The following is a 19479-nucleotide window of genomic DNA, read 5'->3' as shown; positions in this document are numbered from 1 at the left end:
TCTCTTTTTGCTGCGCAAAAGCCGGGATGGAGGTACCTTTGATTTCTACTTCAGAGGCCTCATTTAAAGTCCCAAACTCTTCTCTTTTTCATTGAAGATTCTAGTTAAGCCTCTGGCTAGCGCAATATACATGGATATGAAAAAATTGTAGTCACACACACTCAGGATGAACTGAATCAACTGATGCCTTTATTCAACTTTACCATCTATGTAACTACTTGCATACAAACAATAAAAGAAAATTGTATCCATGAATTGTAAATTATGTTTCTGTAGATATTAATGAGTAAGCTCCACTTTCAAAACATTGAACTGCTTCCTGAGTTCTCTATTTGCAGAGATAAGAGATACATTTTTGAAAAGCTTGTAGTTCCTTCAAAATATAATATTGCCCATGATTTAAACTGTATCCAAACATTTTTTTTTAAGATGTTTGCCACCATGTACTTTATACAGACTTCTGAAGCAAATCATCCAATCCAGCTAACTTTATTGTTTTCTTTTTTGTTTTTTGTATTCATGAAACAATTTTCCAAACAATTGCGTTTGAAAAATTGCTGTGCAAATACCATGCAACATAAAAAGTGACCACAATTTTAATCCCAAAGATGTCTGCTAAAAAAAAATACGTATAATGTTTGGGGTTTTTGAGTAAATTTCTAGCAAAAAAATTTTCTTTTTATATGTAGTCAGAATTGGCCTGGGTGGTAAGGGGTTAATTAGCATATGTAAGGAATATACAAATAATTATTATATATTGTTTTTAAGGTAATTTACTATATTTTCAAAAACTGTACTCAAGCAGGTGGCTTAACCACTTCAGCCCCGGAAGATTTTACCCCCTTCCTGACCAGAGCACTTTTTGTGATTCGGCACTGCGTCAATCTAACTGACAATTGCGCGGTTGTGCGATGTTGCACCCAAACAAAATTGATATCCTTTTTTCCCACAAATAGAGCTATCTTTTGGTGGTATTTGATTACCTCTGTGGTTTTAATTTTTTTGCACTATAAACAAAAAAAGAGTGACAATTTTGAAAAAAAAATCAATATTTTTTACTTTTTGCTATAATAACTATCCCCCAAAAATATATAAAAAAACGATTTTTTTCCTCAGTTTAGGCTGATATGTATTCTTCTACATATTTTTGATTAAAAAAATCGCAATAAGCCTATATCAATTGGTTTGCGCAAAAGTTATAGCATCTACAAAATAGGGGATAGTTTTATGGCATTTTTTTTTTTTTACTAGTAATGGCGGCGATCTGCAATTTTTATCAGGACTGCGACATTATGGTGGACACGTCGGACAATTTTGACACATTTTTGGGACCATTGACATTCATACAGCGATCAGTGCTATAAAAATGCATTGATTACTGTAAAAATGTCACTGGCAGGGAAGGGATTAACACTAGGGATCGATCAAGGGGTTAATTGTGTTCCCTAGTGTGTGTTCTAACTGAAGAGGGGAGGGGACTGTGTAGGGGAGATGACAGATCATCTCTTTTTTCTTAGAGAACCAGAAACTGTGTGTTTACACACACAGATCCCGGTTCTCGGTATGCCACGAGCGATCACTGGATCCTGGCAGTGCTCACGACCGACAGGTGCTCGCACGGGCTCTGTGGGCGAGCAGGGGGCGCATGAGCCCCTAGAGGCCACAGGGAGATACAACGTTATATAACGTCGTTTCGCCCAGCCGTGCCATGCTGCCACAGTACAACTTCGGCGGCTGGTCGCCAAGTGGTTAACGGGCAAATTACTGAAGTTTGAAGTTATAACTTCAAACCAGTAATTTCCTAGTAAATAGATAAATAATAGATAATTATGTGATAAATATAGCATATATGATTTAGTTTGGTTAAAACGGTACCTTTTCAGCAGCAGCAGATTCTCATTCTTCCTCTTACCTGTGTGAAAAAACATGGGATTATGGGTAAATCTTATACCCATACACCCATGTTTTTTCCTTCTAGTTAAGAGGGCTGGGATGGAAGGAGCACATTAGACACATTCCCCCTTCTGTGACACTGCAGTGAGAAGAGAGCCTCCACTGCAGCATTTTTATTGGACAGCTTGGACCAATGGTACGTTACCATTGGTCCAAGGCTCCAAGCTGTCCATTAAGCTCAGTACCTCTGACAAGAAGTGAGAGGCACTGTGAGCTCATCCTCCCAGTCTACTGTAAACAGAGTGTGCCAGCTTGTATTTAAACTGGCTACTCTGTATGTCGCTTCTGACAGGCTTCACAAGGAGCCCTGTATCTCCGGAACCATAGGTGGCAGGAGTCCCAAATTTTGACCAGTGATGGGGTAGGACTTTGGATACCTACCCCCCACCCCAGGTCACTGAGGTAAGACCCTTGAAGCTTGATCTTTTTTTTTCTATTATGTTAGTGGCAGGTGAGGCCCGGCCTCATCTGCCTCTCCTGACTGCACTTTCCTCATGTATACTCTTTAATCGGCCTACTAAAGAAGCTTACAATGTTGCTACTAATTGTAAACTAAGTGTTTTCACCCTGAAACAGGAAGTGCTGTTACTACCAGTATTTCCAGGTAGGAGACTTTGCAACTTTCACAATTAGTGTGAAATATAATATTGCCTAAAGGTTAAATACCTCCTAATAATGTTTATTTACATGTTTGTGTGTATTAATGGTAATCTTTGTTTCCATGGACTGTTTTTGAAGAAGTTTTCCAATATGCTCAGTATGGTGATGTATAACTGTCGACAAAGGGGAACTTATAAAAAAAAAAAAAAAAAACAGTTTTTTTGAGCTGCTCATTTTTAACCATGGTGAATAATAGTTTTTTTTTTTTATAGTAATGGTATACCATACATAAAATCCACGTGGTAACATTTAGTTTGACTTCAAACAATTTTTTTTTTTGGGTATTAGAAAAAGTGCACTAGTAAAATATCTAAGAAAGAAAATGTTAAATATCTCTAATGTTTGTTTTATTTTTAGGAGGAAAATATAATGTGTTTTGTTACTAAAATGTTGATGCATATTCCTCAGATTAGTTCTATGTCCTGAGTTGATTTATTTAAGGTCTTCAGAACAGGAGACCACAGCCTTCAAAGACAATTCAACAATGGAAGTATTGTTCTAAAGTGTTTTTTTTTTTATTTTCATATGTAAACATTTATGGGTTTCACTCCCCCCACTAGCTAAATATTGGTGAAGCCATCTGAGTCTATACTGCCCAGTTTCTTGTTCCTATTTACAGTATGAAGTGTTAAATCTTTTTGTTGTGTTATGATCTGACGTATATGAGTTTTGAAATTTAAAGAGTTTCAATGCCCTAGATCACAGGTGTCAAACAAGGCCCACGGGCTGAATCCAGCCCTCCAGGCCATTTCATGTGGCCCTCGCACCTCTCCTGCAGCTGCTGGAGAACTCCAGCCCTCCTCTGGTCCTCCTCCAGACCCTGTACTTTCTGCTTTCAAGCAATGCATCCAGCTTCTTCCCAGCAGTAGCATAAGGAAAGGGGTTGCACTGTGATGCTAGGGAGAGTAGGGGACTCAATTTCTTATGGTGGGGTGGCTCTTGAAATCTTTTGAGGACAATCATAATGCTGATGGGGCCCACGATGAAATTGAGTTTGACACCCCTGGCCTAGATAATTAAGCGTCTCCTGTCTTAGACTACGCTTCCACTATAGTGACCCCCAAAGTCACGTAATTCAGAGACTCTGGAGTTTGACTTTGATTCATCTCCACAGTCTCTAGATCAGAGTCGCATCAAGGTAGCGCAAGAACCTTTTCAAAGTTGCTGCAACTTTAAGTCGCAATAGTGGGAACTGAGCCTTATATAGTTTTTGTATATTATAATTATGATAAAAAGTTTTATTAAGATTAAATTGAATAATTGCTGCTCTAGCTTAAACAACTATGATGACAAAAAAAAAAAAAAAAAGTAATGAATGTATTATTACTACATGTATGTCAGTATTACTACATTGAGTGTTAACATTACTTGGGTATTATTAAGATTTTGAATCAGAACTGTCACAGATCTTCTGCTTTTCTATAGATCTGTCCCCTCTATTCCCAAAGATCAGTAGGTATGCTGGCATTACATAGTAGGTGAGGTTGAGAAGTCCAGTAAGGCCAACCTATGTGTGTGATGTATTACTATTGGCATTTAGTTCCAATGTTTTAACTTATAAGGTCTGCGATTGAGATTAGACCTCCTGTTAATTGAATTAGCTACTTGCCCAGCCAGTACTGCCTTTTCAAGCTGAAGCAGATTGCCTTAGGCTTTGAATAATAATGTCCCAAGCAAGTCTGCCTTTGTGTCTCCAAGTCTATTTTAAGCTAGTTTCCTGTTCGGTGACACCATGCAACTTCACTTATAGATTCCTGTGTGACTGTTTGCATGGCTACTCATTTCTAGCCATCTTATGTGTCTTTGTGTATCTGTCCCCAATGTCTGTGTGTGTGTCCAGGCACAAACCTGGGTGAGTAAGAGGGCCGCAACCGGGGAACTGTTTGCAGCACAACCCATCTCTACCATTAAGAGCTCTGGAGAAGACAAGGCAGTTCCTTAGACTCTGCGCCTTGGCCCTTTCAAGGGTCCTCACCATTCTTGCATGTGCGGACATGCTGTGTTCTCCCCAGATAGTACCATTAGGTATCCTTCCTGCCTTAGAACCCTTGTATAGCAACTGTATCTTGTGAAACTGACTTCCTGTGAACCCTGAACCCCAGTACTGCACTATACCCCTGTCATTCTTGTAAATCCTGTATTCTGTGCTCTCTTGTCTACGTTCCTGTAGGATCACTGATCCAAGATGTATATGATAGCAGCCCCCCTCTGAGAAGCCTATTGTTCATGATAAATGTTTCATTGAATTCAGGATAGTCTAGATTAAATGACAGTTGAATAATATTTTATACTGAATGATAATGGTTTACGTTTTTCTTTTTTTCTAGATCGTATTTGCCTCTAGAACATAGATTTACTTCAGCAGTAAAAAAACTCAACGGCTTTCGGGCATTTTTGTTAATGATCAAATGTTGGACTAACAATCTGAGTGACGCCATCTTCATAAATTTCCTCCCTGATTTCGTGGCTTTATGACATCAGCCACAAACAGCATTGATGGAAAAGAGTGCTTTCAAAAGCTTTGTAAATGTCTGAAGAACTTTGATACTTATCATGTCAGCTGTCTAAAAAGAAAATCAAAAACGCAAAAAGATCTGCACACCTACCGGAAGTTTCTTGTCATGTGGACTGCGATAGTCCTGAAGAAAAGAAGATTATGTATGAACATTGTATGCGTTCTTAAGGTGTTGCAGTGGAGACTTATAGACTAGCTGTCAAAGTTACAGCGGAGGAATCAACAAAAGACTTGGCGTTCTTCATACATTGTTAGATCAACGTGTAATTTTTTATTTTAGTCATTTTTTGTATTTTTACATTTTTGTTTAGCCTTCAAAAAGCAAAATGAGGTTTTTCTGCAGAAGTAAATTGCGTACATAAATTAGGAGGAATATGAACTAGAAAAATATATATTTCAGATTAGGCAGTTAGAGAGATGTTGGAGCGATTGATAGGAATTGTAGTTGTATCTGCTTTTATTTAAAATGCCATTTGTGTTAGGTTTTATATGTGTTATGAGACTTCGTTTTTTTCCATCTTCCCCATTATCTTGACAATTAATATTCACATCTAGTTAGGCCCTACACAGCTTTAACTGTCACCAAAAGAATCTCTACACTGAATAGTCAAGAACCCAACTGTCCACAACCACTATGTGAATTGTTTGGTTTAGTGCTGTTATCTTATGTTTTGTTAGTTATGTGGTCAATTTTTAATTTGACCAAAAGATGGGATTGAGCGGGTAAATGGAATCGCCATTTATTTATAAACAATGTTGTCATGATTATCAAAAACATGTATTCTGATTAAGCAAGTGTATTTGTTTCAAATACACAGGATGTGTTTTTATAGCTGTCTTGATAGTGTCCAAATGCCATTCACACCTCCAGCTGTGAGGGGGCATTTTCCCATAGAATCTGGAAGTGACACCTAGGTGCGAAGTGACCATCCCTTTAGTGAATATAAATACAATTACAACTTGATTAGACCTTCAAAGAAGACTCACAAGACCTCCACCCCCCTTTTAGAATTGTATAAATGTTTTAAGGCTCCCAGCCTCAGTTAGAGCAATTACTTCACCATGTGTACTGTATAGGCTTGCTCCCCTGCCTATGGCTAAAACTATAGGCTTGAATATTAAATACATCTTTTATAATGTGGTTCAGCAGTCAACATGTTATTGGAATCCCCTAACTTCTGGGAGTTCCATGTCACAACCAATCCACAAATAATTGTATTCTTAAAGCAGAGCTTCACCCAAAAGGGGAACCTCCACTTGTTCGCACCAACCCAACCCCTCCCCCCAACTGACACCTTTGACATTTTTGGGTGGGAGCGGGTACCTGTTTTTGACAGATAACCACTTCCACTTCCTGGTAAGATGGTCGCCCCTCCTCCTTCCCCCTGCTGCCTTCTGGGTCCTTGGCGTGCCCCAGAAGACTACGGGACCATTTAGAAAGCACAGCGCAGCTCGCACATGTGCAGTAGGAAACTGGCTGTGAAGCCTCAAGGCTTCACTGCCGGTTTCCCTTACTTGCAATGTCGGCGCTTACACCCAAAGCCGATGGACAAATCGGCTTGGAGTGCAGACATCCTGGGATCCCTGGACAGGTAAGTGTCCTAATATTAAATTTTTTTTTAACAGGCTGGAACTCCACTTTAAGATGTATACAGTAAGGAACAATGCAAAACCTACTTGAAAATAGATTTTGTGTTTGTGTCTCAACTGCTGGCAATAAAATTGAGTGCACCCCTAAGTGAAAATGTCCAAATTGGGCACAAAATGTCAATATTTTGTGTGGCCACCATTGTTTTCTAGCACCGCCTCAACCCTCTTTGGCATGGAGTTCACCAGAGCGGCACAGGTTGCCACTGGAGTCATCTTTCACTCCTCCATAACAACATTAAGGAGCTGGTGGATGTTAGAGACATTGCGCTCCTCCACCTTCCATTTGAGGATGCCCCACAGATGCTCAATAGGGTTTAGGTCTGGATAGGACATGCTTGGCCAGTCCATCACCTTTACCCTCAGGTTCTTTAATAAGGCAGGGGTCAGCTTGGAGGTGTGTTTGGGGTTATTATCATGTTGGAATACTACCCTATGGCCCAGTCTTCGAAGGAAGGGGATCATGCTCTGCTTCAATATGTCACAGTATATATTGGCATTCATGGTTCCATCAATGAACTGTAACTCCCCAGTTGCGGCAGCACTCATGCAGCCCCAGACCATGACACTTCCATCACCATGCTTGACTGTAGGCAAGACACACTTGTATTTTTACTCCTCACCTGGTTGCCGCCACACATGCTTGACACCATCTGAACCAAATAAGTTTATCTTGGTCTCATCAGACCACAGGATATGGTTCCAGTAATCACTCAACTTCTTTGGTCGTCCATGGCAAGGCCTTTTCTGAGTCAAACCTGTCCTGTTAAACTACTGTATGGTCTTGGCCACTGTTCTGCAGCTCAGTTTCAGGGTCTTGCCAATCTTCTTATAGCCTAGACCAGTGATGGCGAACCTTGGCATCCCAGATGTTTTGGAATGACATTTCCCATGATGCTCATGCACTCTGCAGTGTAGCTGAGCTTCATAGGTAGTTCCAAAACATCTTGAGTACCAAGGTTTGGCATCACTAGGCCAATGCCATCTTTATGTAGAACAACAATTCTTTTTTAAGATCCTCAGAGAGTTCTTTGCCATGAGGTGTCATGTTGAACTTCCAGTGACCAGTATGAGAGAGTGAGAGCGATAACACCAAATTTAACACACCTGCCCCATTCACACCTGGGAGCTTGTAACACTAACGAGTCTAATGACACCAGGGAGGGAAAATAGCTAACCGGGCCCAGTTCGGACATTTTCACTTAGGGGTGTACTCACTTTTGTTGGCAGCGGTTTAGACATTATAAACTGTGTGTTGAGTTATTTTGAGGGGACAGCAAATTTACACTGTTATACAAGCTGTACACTAACTCATTTACATTGTAGTAAAGTGTTATTTCTTCAGTGTTGTCACATAAAAATATACAATAAAATATTTACAAAAATGTGAGGGGTGTACTCACTTTTGTGAGATACTGTATAATGGCTTTCTACATTACTTTTGAAGGTATTAAAATCAAATTAGGGGCCATCAACATTTTTTTCATGGCTTGCAAAACATCTTTATTTCTCAAACTGTAAACTAAAGGGTTTAGCATGGGGACTACAGCAATATAGAGCAAAGACAGCAACTTATCCTGCTCCTCAGATTCCCTAGACTCTGGTTTCATGTACTGGCCAAGAGTTGCTCCACAGAAAAGGAATACAGTAATAATATGTGAGGAGCAACTGGAGAAGGTCTTGAGTCTTCCTGCTGTTGAGTGAATTTTACAGATTGTAGATATGATAAGTATATAGGAAATGAATATGAGTACGAAGGGAACAAAACAGAAAAGCACACCTTCAGCAAATATTAGTGCTTTTATATGTGTTGTATCACTTAAGGACAACTTCAGCATGGCTCTTACATCACAAAAGAAATGATTGATGGCTTTTATATGGCAGAACGATAACTGTGACATCAAACAAGAGTGCATTACTGCATTTAAAGCACTAATAACCCAACAAGATAAAGCCAATATGGAGCATTTTTTAAAACTCATGATCACAAAATATTGAAGAGGAACGCAAATGGCCACATAACGATCATACGCCATGGATGTAAGAAGTAAAAAGTCTGTATTTAAGCAAAAGACAAACATAAATATTTGTGTTAAGCAACCTGCGAAAGAAATATTGTGGTTTCCTAATAATATAATTGAGACTAGTTTTGGGAGTATGGCAGACACATGAATAATATCCTGAACAGATAGATTACAAAGAAAAAAATACATGGGAGTATGAAGCTGAGGAACCAGCCATATCAGAATTGTGATTAGCAGGTTTCCACATATTGCCATTAAAAGCAACAGAAACACTCCGACAAACATGATGTACCATAATAATCCATTGATAGGAAAGGCAACGATGTAAAACGTAGGTTTCAATGTCGCGTCTGGAAAACAGGTATTCATACTACTAAAGAGTAAACAGTGAATAAAGTAAGTTACAGTAAATAAAATTGTTTTAAAATGTTATTTCTGACAAAATAATCATAATTTGTACCATTTGTAAATAAATATGTCAGCTATAGATAGGAAAAACTGTTTTTCCAATTACAGGTCAAAAATAGTTTTTCTATTGTAATCAACTTCTTGTATATTATGTTAAACCCCAGGGATATCAGAAAAAAAGAATGAGGGTACTTACAAGTTTTCATGTTTTCATTCATTTCTACTACATTTGAAGATAGATAAAATGTTCAATATATATATATATATATATATATATATATATATATTTTTTTTTTTTTTATTTTTTTTTTTCATTATATCTTTTTATGTGAATAACACTGAAAAAATTACACTTTTCTACAATGTAAAGTAGTGAGTGCACAGTGTGTATAATAATGTAAATTTGCTGTCCCCTCAAAATAACTCAACACACAGCCATTAAGGTCTAAACCGCTGGCAACAAAAGTGGGTACACCCCAAGTGAAAATGTCTAAATTGGGCCCAATGTGTCAATATTTTGTGTGGCAACCATTATTTTCCATCACTGCCTTAACTCTCTTGGGCATGGAGTTCACCAGAGCTTCACAGGTTGCCACTGGAGCTCTCTTCTACTCCTCCATGAGGAGATCTCAGAGCTGGTGGATGTTAGAGACCTTGCACTCCTCCACCTTATTTTTGCGGATGCCCCACAGATGCTCAATAGGGTTTAGGTCTGGAGATGTGCTTGGCCAGTCCATCACCTTTACCTTCAGCTTCTTTAGCAAGGCAGTGGTCATCTTGGAGGTGTGTTTGGGGTCGGTATTTTGAAACACTGTACATGTTGGCATTCATGGTTCCCTCAATGTAGTGTAGCTTCCCAGTGTCGGCAGCATCCATGCAGCCCCAGACCATGACACTCCCAACACCATGCTTAACTGTAGGCAAGATACACTTGTCTTTGTACTCCTCACCTGGTTGCCGCCACACATGCTTGACACCATTTGAACCAAATACATTTATCTTGGTCTCATCAGACCACAGGACATGGTTCCATTAATCCATGACCTTAGTCTGCTTGTCTTCAGTAAACTGTTTGTGGGCTTTCTTGTGCATCATCATCCTTAGAAGAGGCTTCTTTATGGGATAACAGCCATGCAGACCAATTTGATGCAGAGTGTGGCGTATGGTCTGAACACTGACAGGCTGACCCTACACCCCTTCAACCTCTGCATCAATGCTGGCAGCACTCATACCTCTATTTCCCAAAGAAAACCTCTGGATATGATGCTGGGCACTTGCACTCAATTTCTTTGATCGACCATGGTGAGGTCTGTTCTGAGTTAAACAGCTGTATGGTCTTGGCCAAGGTGCTGCAGCTCAGTTTCAGGGTCTTGGCAATCTTCTTATAGCCCAGGCCATCTTTATGTAGAGCAATAATTCTTTTTTTCAGATCCTCAGAGAGTTCTTTGGCAGAGATGCCATGTTGAACTTCCAATGACTAGTATGAGAGAGTGAGAGTGATAACACCAAATTTAACACACCTGCTCTCCATTCAAACCTGAGACTTTCTACTTGTAACACTAACGAGTCACATGACACCAGGGAGGATAAATGGCTAACTGGGCCGAATTTGGACATTTTCACTTAGGGGTGTATTCACGTTTGTTGCCAGCGGTTAGACATTAATAGCTGTGTGGTAAGTTATTTTGAGCGAACAACAAATTTACACTGTTATACAAGCTGTACACTTACTACTTTACATTGTAGCAAAGTGTCATTTGTTCAGTGTCATCACATGAAAAGATATGATAAAATATTTACAAAAATGTGAGGGGTGTACTCTCTTTTGTGAGATACATCTTTGTGTATCAGAAATGAATAAACATTGAAGCTGTCAATGTCATCAGCGTGGCAGCAGTTAGGTGATGCCAAGAGTTTGCTACCCAGGCTTAAACTGGTAATAAAATAATGATAGTAACATGAAGTTTATTCTTCCAAATATTAATTTTCTATATGTTTTTATATTTGTTTTTATTTGTTACCTGTTTATGCTGAAAAAATCTTAATTACAGGAGCAAAAAGGTAACATTGGGATTTTACCAATAGTACAGTCTCAAGGCAGTAAATGCAATAAAGTGAATTTAAAATTATGTTAAACTCACTACTAATTGTTTGTGTGATGATATTAGCCTCAGCTCCCACCACTACCACCTATTAGTTACAATGACATTCTCACCCTGCAAAGAGATCTTTCAGCATGTGGGACAGTAATCTAACTGCATGAAGACGAGGCCGCGTACACACGGGCGGACTGTCCGTCCAACTAAGTCTGCCAGACAATCCGACAGACAGTCCGTCCTACTTTCGAATGAACGGACTTGACCACACACGATGAACAGACAGTCCGCTGAAAGCTTGCGCGATGACGTGTACAGCACGTACGACGGGACTAGAAATACGACGTCCAATACACTGCAATGCAACCTTCGGCCGTGTAAATCCTTTCTGAGCATGCGCCATACTTAGTCCGTCCAACTTGCCTACTCACGAGCGGACTGTCCGCTGAAACCAAGTTTGGACGGACAATATTACGAAAATTCCGAAAGACTTAGTCCGCCAGACTGTCCGCTGAAAAAGTCCGCTGAAGCCCACACACGAGCGGATTGTCCGCTGAAACACGTTTCAGCGGACCAAGTCCGTCAGACAGTCCGCCCGTGTGTACGCGGCCTGAGACTGATCATCACTGAGCTCTGTTAACTTAATTGTTAACCTTTATAACACACAAACAACAAATGCCACCACTTAAAATACTCATTGTTCACAGAATCTTTTATAGCAAACATAATTTTGTCACACTAAACCTCATTATTGTCACAGTTTGTATTGAAAAAACTTAATAGCTTGACATAAATAAATAAAAAATGTTTTTATTTTCCCAAAATATTGGTGAAAAGTTTTGAGGCTTCATAAAAATGTCAACATTCTATTCAAATGCATTGGAGTCTAATGGGAAGGCAACATTTGCTAGTTTTTCAGTGGTTTGTAAGGGTGCAATGGCTTTAAATTAATAAATTGTGTTTTGTTTTTCAGAAAAAGTAAATAAATAAAAATAAAATAAAAGATATTGTACAATTAACAATCAAATAGACACAATAAAAAAGTAAAAGATATTGTGCAGATAACAAATAGAAACAATAAAGTAAGCAAATAAACAAAATACAAAAACACAATTTTAAATCTAAAGTACACTAAATGATCTCTCTAAATTAAAAAAAAAAAAGTACATTTTTTTTTCAAGCAAATCTCTTTTGCAGCTCATTGTGCAAAATTAGGAGTTTTTTATGATAGCAAATTCTGTAGATTTGTCTCAAAAACACTCCACCATCTAAACTCTCTACCAATCAAGGAGGATTCTCTGCATGTTGTGTAGTGGACACTGATGGGACACACCACGGGCTCCACACTACTGCCTTCATTTTATGAATTACTTGTAAATTACAAGCACAGTGGGAGGTCAACACTGCAGTTTTCAGCAGTATTCATTAATTATAAAGGCCCTAATTGAAATAAACTACACACAAAATCACTCCACTTATTACAACTTCCCACCAATTATAGCGTTGCAGAGTGTTCCTTGCAACATTATGCAGTGGACACCACACAAAACACACTGGAGGCTCCATACAATGGCTGGATTATTATGAATTGCTTGTAAGATGCAGGCACATTATAGAGTTATCATTGTCCAACAATGTCTAAACTAACCTAAATGTGACCAAAAAAAGTTTTTTACCAAACAAATTTCATCTAAACAGCTTGTGAACAACACTGGCAAAATTTTGCTGCTGCTGAAATCCATATTTTCATGTTGAAACCACTTTAGCTCAAATTAATCCATTCTTACCTTTTTAAAATGTTTTCAATTTTTTTAAACACATTCAGATTAATACTAATTTATACAGCTAAATAGAATTGAAAATTTTTCATCAGCTTCACAACATGTATTTATCATTCATTATCCACCATCACATTCATTTTATAAACAAAGGCTCTGGTTTATGTACAACCTTCAGTGACACTTCCCTGGGATGTCAGTTGTTCTCTTGTCACCTCATTATTGTGTTATAAATACAATTATATTACCCCAAGGGGTACAACTATGAGACCATATGTTTGGTTACAGTAATGTTTATCTGTGAACCATTTCAGATTTTCAGTTTAATTATACTAATATAAAGGATAACATTATATATTAGCAACCTAAGGCTAAAAGCCCCCCATACCCCCTTTTACATACTGATATCAATGAATAGGCACAGGGTTTGTTTATTCAACCTCCTTTAGCCCTCTCCCACTGTTTTGCCCCATACACATGACTGGATTTTCCGAGAACAAATGTTGGATGTGAGATGTTGGCGGAAAGTCTGACCGCGTGTATGCTCCATTGAACATTTGTTGTCAGACTTTCCGCCAACAAATGGCTAGCAGCTTCTCAAATTTTTCTATTTTGTTTTTCATTTTTTTCACTGTATATAGCTGGTTGCTAAGCAACCACAGTGTAAAAAATAAATAAAATAAAAAAAAACGTGGCAAAATCAAACAACATGCATAGATGCGTATCGAGCCTAAGGCTGGATTCACACCTATGCATTTTTTGTGCTTTTTGCATTTTGCAGATTTGCACTACAGATCATGTTCCATAGGAAATCATGGTAAATGGACTGTAGTGCAAATCTGCAAAATGCAAAAAGCACTAAAAATGCATAGGTGTGAATCAGGCCTAAGGGTCTAGCAAAGATGTTTAGAAGGATCTCAAGCAATGTGTGTGAGTGTGTGTGTGTGTCCATACCATATTCAAAGGGTTTGGTATGTACCGTATATTGGAGGTATTCTATTGCAACTTGTCTATCATTTTTGCTGTAGGATATGCTGCAGCAAAAGTGACATTTATAAAGAAAAACATGATAAAGTTTAAATTGCTTGCAAATTGCATTTTTTTGCCAGCTTCTTTAAAAAATACAGCGCACATACCCCTCCAAAGGTCCCCCACACATACATCACAATGATGTTCTCCATCTTAGGCAGGATTAGGGCATCCCCTGGACATGTTATTTAAAGGAATTAGGCATTCTTTGTGTTTCACTTGTGGAATGTATATATATATATATATATTATAAATGTATTTATTTATTTTTCATTGGTACATGTTCCCTAGACCTCCCCCCCCCCCCCCCCCCATTGTCAATGCTATTTGCTTTTTGACAACCTTTTGCCTATTAGCCCAGAAAATGGGCATGTCTAATTTAAATCTATTTGACATTCACCAACCCCTGCTTGAACTGAACCTTGGAAAGTCTGGCACATACCTAACCAGGTGGTATGCAACATGCAGGACTTGACTTTTTAAAACTTTAGGACAGGTCACTCTATTGCTCCCTAGTTGTTTTGTTTCTTCCCCAATTTTTATATAAGAAGTAAGTCCTTTAGGCACTTCTTTTAGGCAGAGCCTACTTTTTTAAATAGTGTTTTAAAGATAAACTGTCTTCTGGACTGCCTGACTAATTGGGTCTAGAGTGTCAATTAACATAATAACCCACACAAGATATTAATTTGGAGTTTAATGGTCATAGCAGCCTTTTATTTACAAATATGTTATTAACAAAATATAAACACATACAACATAAATTAAGTCCAAGGTCTTTTGAAGGCACTTTACGTAAAACGCAATGTCTGCGTAAACCTCCAGTCACACAACACTGACCAGGAGACAAATACATAATTATTTGCCAATACATCCATGAATGGACTACCAGTTTATTGGTACTTTACCTAAGATCTTTTTGTATTTTTGAACAGAATGACTTTAAAGTGATTGTAAATAATCACCTTGTAAAACAATCCATTCAGTTTAAAATAGAAATGAAAGGCAAGTCATGTATGTATAGATATAAAAAAGGAGGTAATAGAAATTATATTGAATAAGGCATGTTCATAGTTAACTGGTTGGGTTTGGTATACAAGCAGGTGGTGGCAGTATTGGATAAAGCAGGAGCATAATCAGTGATCAAGCCAAAGTCATTAGCCAAAGGTAACAGGTTTAAAGTGAAGAGCAAAAAGAGTGGTTGGAGAATCCACAGCCAAGGATCGGTACATTAGTAGTGGTAATATAGGTGCAGTGTAGCAGTAGCAACAAGCAGCAAGGTAATGACATATGTGCAATAACCTGGCAATGAAAATTAAAGGAAGTGAAATGGCATTGCCTAAATAGGAGGAGCGAGGAGTTCAAAGTGTAGAAGAAGAAAACTTGATTATGAGTTCAGGCAAGGAGCTATCCAGAGTGTCAGGTGGCTAAGTAGGAAGGGTCTAGCTTCAGATCCTTTCCATGGCTACTGTGTTGCACTCAATCCCCAGGAAACCCATAACAGAAGATAGACCTTCAGTCTTGTCTATGGCCAGCTTAACCCTGAATCTCTCCACTATATGTTGGATCATAGACAGATTTTGCCCCCTGAGGTAAGGTGATACCAGTGCTGGCCCAAGACATGGTGCTGCCTGGGACCAAGAATGAAATGCTGCCCCTCCCCCCCCCACCCAAAAAAAAAAATCACGCCCACCAAAGGTCTTAAATAAGACAAAACCTGCAATAGCAATTGTAAAATAGTCATTAAACACTCCAGGAATGGTTGTAATTTACTTTTTAACTTACTATTTTGTCACAGCCACACAGGCAGCCCGCAGCTCTCCTCAGCCTTTCCTTCCCTCACACGTGACACTGGAGATGGAAGATGGAAGATGGTGGGTGGAGCAATTGATTGGTGCGGAGGCTGAGCACTGTGAATGCTGGGGCAGCCGTAGCCTCTGACGTCATTGGTTGCTAGGTCCTGGATGGCATGCAATTTTAACAAGCAGTGCAGCCAGGAGACAGTGTACCTCTGCTCCGCTCTGCTCTGATCTCGAGTCTCCGAGTTTTGTTGACTGATGACGGATTCTGGCTGCCAAGGCCACCCCTGTTAAATGCCGCCTGGAGCCATGGTCCCATGGTCCCCTGGGTGATACACACATATGTATCTAGTGAGTGGAAGAATAGGATATAATTCTCAAAACATCACAAACCACCCATTAAAGAAAAGAGCTAAATGTTTCTGTGAACAAGAGATAGGACCCTATGGTATTTTCAAGTATAACAACTCTTGTTGGTCACAGATATATCCCCATGATGACTGTTTAGAATCTGATAAACTGCACTTGGTCAAACTGCATATATTGACAAAATTACACTAGTCCATGAAGAACAGACTGTTACTAATAGTGGAACTTCACCCTCCAGAGCATGTTGCCTCCCATCTACCCCTTCTCTCCTCCTCTGCAGAAGTTGGGAATTTTTTTTCTGTCCTTTATTTTTTGTCTGTAAAAAAAATGGCTGGCCTGCCCCCCTGTGAACATCATTCATCTAGGCCAAGGGTGTTCAAACTACGGCCCTCCAGTTGTTGCGGAACTACACATCCCATGAGGCATTGTAAAACTCTGACATTCACAAACATGACTAAGCATCATGGGAATTGTAGTTCCTGAACAACTGGAGGGCAATAGTTTGGAGACTCCTGATCCAGGCGAATGACGTGTCGAATGACGTGTACTTTGCCTGCATCACCTCCTGGGATATGAGATGTGCATAGTCCTTCATTGGTAAAGGAGGAGGGGACAGGGCCAGGTGGCACGTCATCAGTGAAGTCATTGGCTTAACACCTTAAGAGATAGCAGCTTACTGATAACACCACAGAAGAAGATGGCAGCGCGGAACCAAGGGGGGTGCAGAAAAGAAGCAGATCGCAACAGGACAACACTGAATCCACTTGGCAGGTGAGTCCCCTAAATGTGCAGGACCTGCAACTAGGTAAGTGGGGGTTGAAAAAAAGGGGGGGGGGGTGGGGAGAGCAAAATTCCACTTTAATACAAACTCCTCCAAAATTAATTAAATTTTCCCTGTGTTAGCGTCAGTAGGTATTGTCAAAAAGCATGTGAAAAAGCATACATTGTTATATAATATATAGAAACAACATCAGTCCTGAATCCAAAGGTGTATTTTGTGTACTGTATATTGTTGTATAATATACAGGAACACCAGAATGCATCTATTTAAACTGTAAATCCTAAATTTGCAAATACATTTAGCAATTAGACCATGCCAAAGCAAGCCTTTAATCCTAAGCATCAAACAGCATGGAACAAAGAGCTTTCCACGTGGAGAACAGGTTGTGCAAGACAAACTTTCACATATTTCTTTTTTTTTTCTTGTTTAAAGTTTTTATTGAAGTTTCATAGAAAAAAAAAACATCAGACTTACATTATTCAATGTGAGAAGAACAGCAGTGGTGTAATTAGTTACAGTGAATATACACACTAAGTTGGAATCGAGTGCTGTACATGTAATGGCTAATGTATAATAGGGAATTCTTGTGCGAAATAAGGAGGAAAGGGAAACCGTGAGATCAAACCTGTGTGATCCTAATGGATGGCAAAAGAGGTCTCACTCTACCTGTCCACCCCTAATGTGGACAGGAGGGGTCTCTTCCGAACCTTTCCAGGAAAGTATGGTTCACTTCAGGAGCTAGACCTCAGGGTTAGGGATGTATAAGTCACAAGAGGTCCCATACTACACGTACTGTCAACAAAAGTTTGGAGCATACATAAATTACGAGAGTCGTGAATGAAAATTCGCCTAATTCCAACTTTAACAAAGGTGATCCAGCGTAAGATGTCTCAGTGATGCCAACATTGGCCTTGTGGGAGGTTCTGATGTGCTGATAGAGTAGAAGTAAAGGAAGAAATGGGAAAAATGGGAGGAGAGGAATGAAGGGGGGTGGGAGTTCTGTGACACGGGAGGACGGCTCCCAACCTGGGGATCCGCTAATTCGGTAAGAAAAAGAAAAGTGTATAATGTAGGAACAGGAAACAAGGCCTGCCTAAGTAGGTGGACTGTACTACCGAGGCATAAGTAAAGGCTCATTAAAGTCAGGGGGCAGATGGTGTTGTACCCAAGGCTTCCCTAATTTCACATATTTCTTTTAAAGATCGCTTAGTTTGAAACCCTGTTGTTCCAATAAGTACTACAAAGTCCCATAGTGGACAGAACAGTAAAATAAAAACTTTAGTGATAGCTCTTCTATAGGGACAACGCCCTTTGGGATCTGAGAAAAAAGGACGTTCACTAATAAACTGTTTTGCCACTGGCCAAGTTGTATAAAGATGAAGGCTTTAGCTTTATTTTTTCAGAATTGAACTGTCCTATAGCTTTTACATATGTTGTGGCTGCTACTTCCACCAGTCAATTCAGGCCTAATAGCACAGGATTGATTATCAGTGCAGCCCCCCTGAGGATGCCCACCCAGGACCACCAGGGATACCCACCCAGGATGACCAGGAATGCCCACCCAGGACCCCCAGGTATACCAATCAATGCCCAATAGGGATGGCACTCAGTGCCCATCAGTGATGCCTGGCAGTGCCATCTAACAGTGTCATCTATAAGTTCCCCCATCAGTGCCTATCAGTGCCACCTATCAGTGCCCATCAGTGCCAAATATGAGTGCCCATCAGTGCTGCATATCAGTGCCACCTATTAGTGCTTATCAGTACTGCTTATCAGTGCAGCCTATCAGTGCCTATCAGTGCCCATCAGTGCTGCATATAAGTGCCTCATCATCATTGCCCATCAGTGCCACTTCATCAGTGCCGCCTCAGGAGTGCCAATCAGTACTGTCTCATCAGTGCCCATCAGTGAAGGAGAAAACATGCTTATTTACAAAGTTTTGTAGCAAAAACAAAGAAAAACTTTTTTTTTTCGAAATTTTCGTTTGCTTTTTTATTTGTAGAGCAAAAAATAAAAAACCCAGTGGTGATCAAATGCCACCAAAAAAAAGCTCTGTGGGAAAAAAAATGATACAAATTTTGTTTGGGTTTGGGTGCTGCATGGCCGCAAAATGTGACAGTGCTGAAAGCTAAAAAAATATTGGTCTGGGCAGGAAGGGGGGGGGAAAGTGCCTTGTATTGAAGTGGTTAATCCAGATACACTCACCAAATGTCTTTCAAGCCAATTGTGGTTATCTGTGGTTTTAGAGAACTTTGTATTTTAATAATTTTGTATTAACTAAATATATTTTTAAATTAATATTTGTTTTGTTGGTTTGGTTGTCTGCAAAATCCCATACAGGGTAAAAAACAAAACTATGTAAATAGGGGTAGTGGCAACCACCACCAACAGAGTGAACAACATTAACAAACTAGCGTTAAATG

At 39.4% G+C, this 19479-nt stretch overlaps 1 protein-coding gene across 1 annotated transcript; it reads right to left on the bottom strand.

Annotated features, from left to right (window-relative positions):
• Positions 1-7483: 7483 nt before the first annotated feature.
• On the bottom strand, positions 7484-13268 carry LOC143963598 (olfactory receptor 1E16-like). Its single transcript, XM_077473277.1, has 2 exons — positions 13091-13268; positions 7484-9172 (listed from the first exon to the last, which is right to left on the bottom strand). The coding sequence occupies exon 2, from the start codon at positions 9166-9168 to the stop codon at positions 8206-8208; it is 963 nt and encodes a 320-aa protein (XP_077329403.1). The 5' UTR covers positions 9169-9172; positions 13091-13268; the 3' UTR covers positions 7484-8205.
• Positions 13269-19479: the final 6211 nt, after the last annotated feature.

Source organism: Lithobates pipiens, unplaced genomic scaffold (genome assembly GCF_037356315.1).
Source record: "Lithobates pipiens isolate NorthernLeopardFrog02 unplaced genomic scaffold, aLitPip1_a1.2 Scaffold_8, whole genome shotgun sequence".
NCBI lineage: Eukaryota > Metazoa > Chordata > Amphibia > Anura > Ranidae > Lithobates > Lithobates pipiens.
The sequence above is the reverse complement of the archived record's forward strand: the minus strand, read 5'-3'. Positions and strand labels throughout refer to the sequence as shown.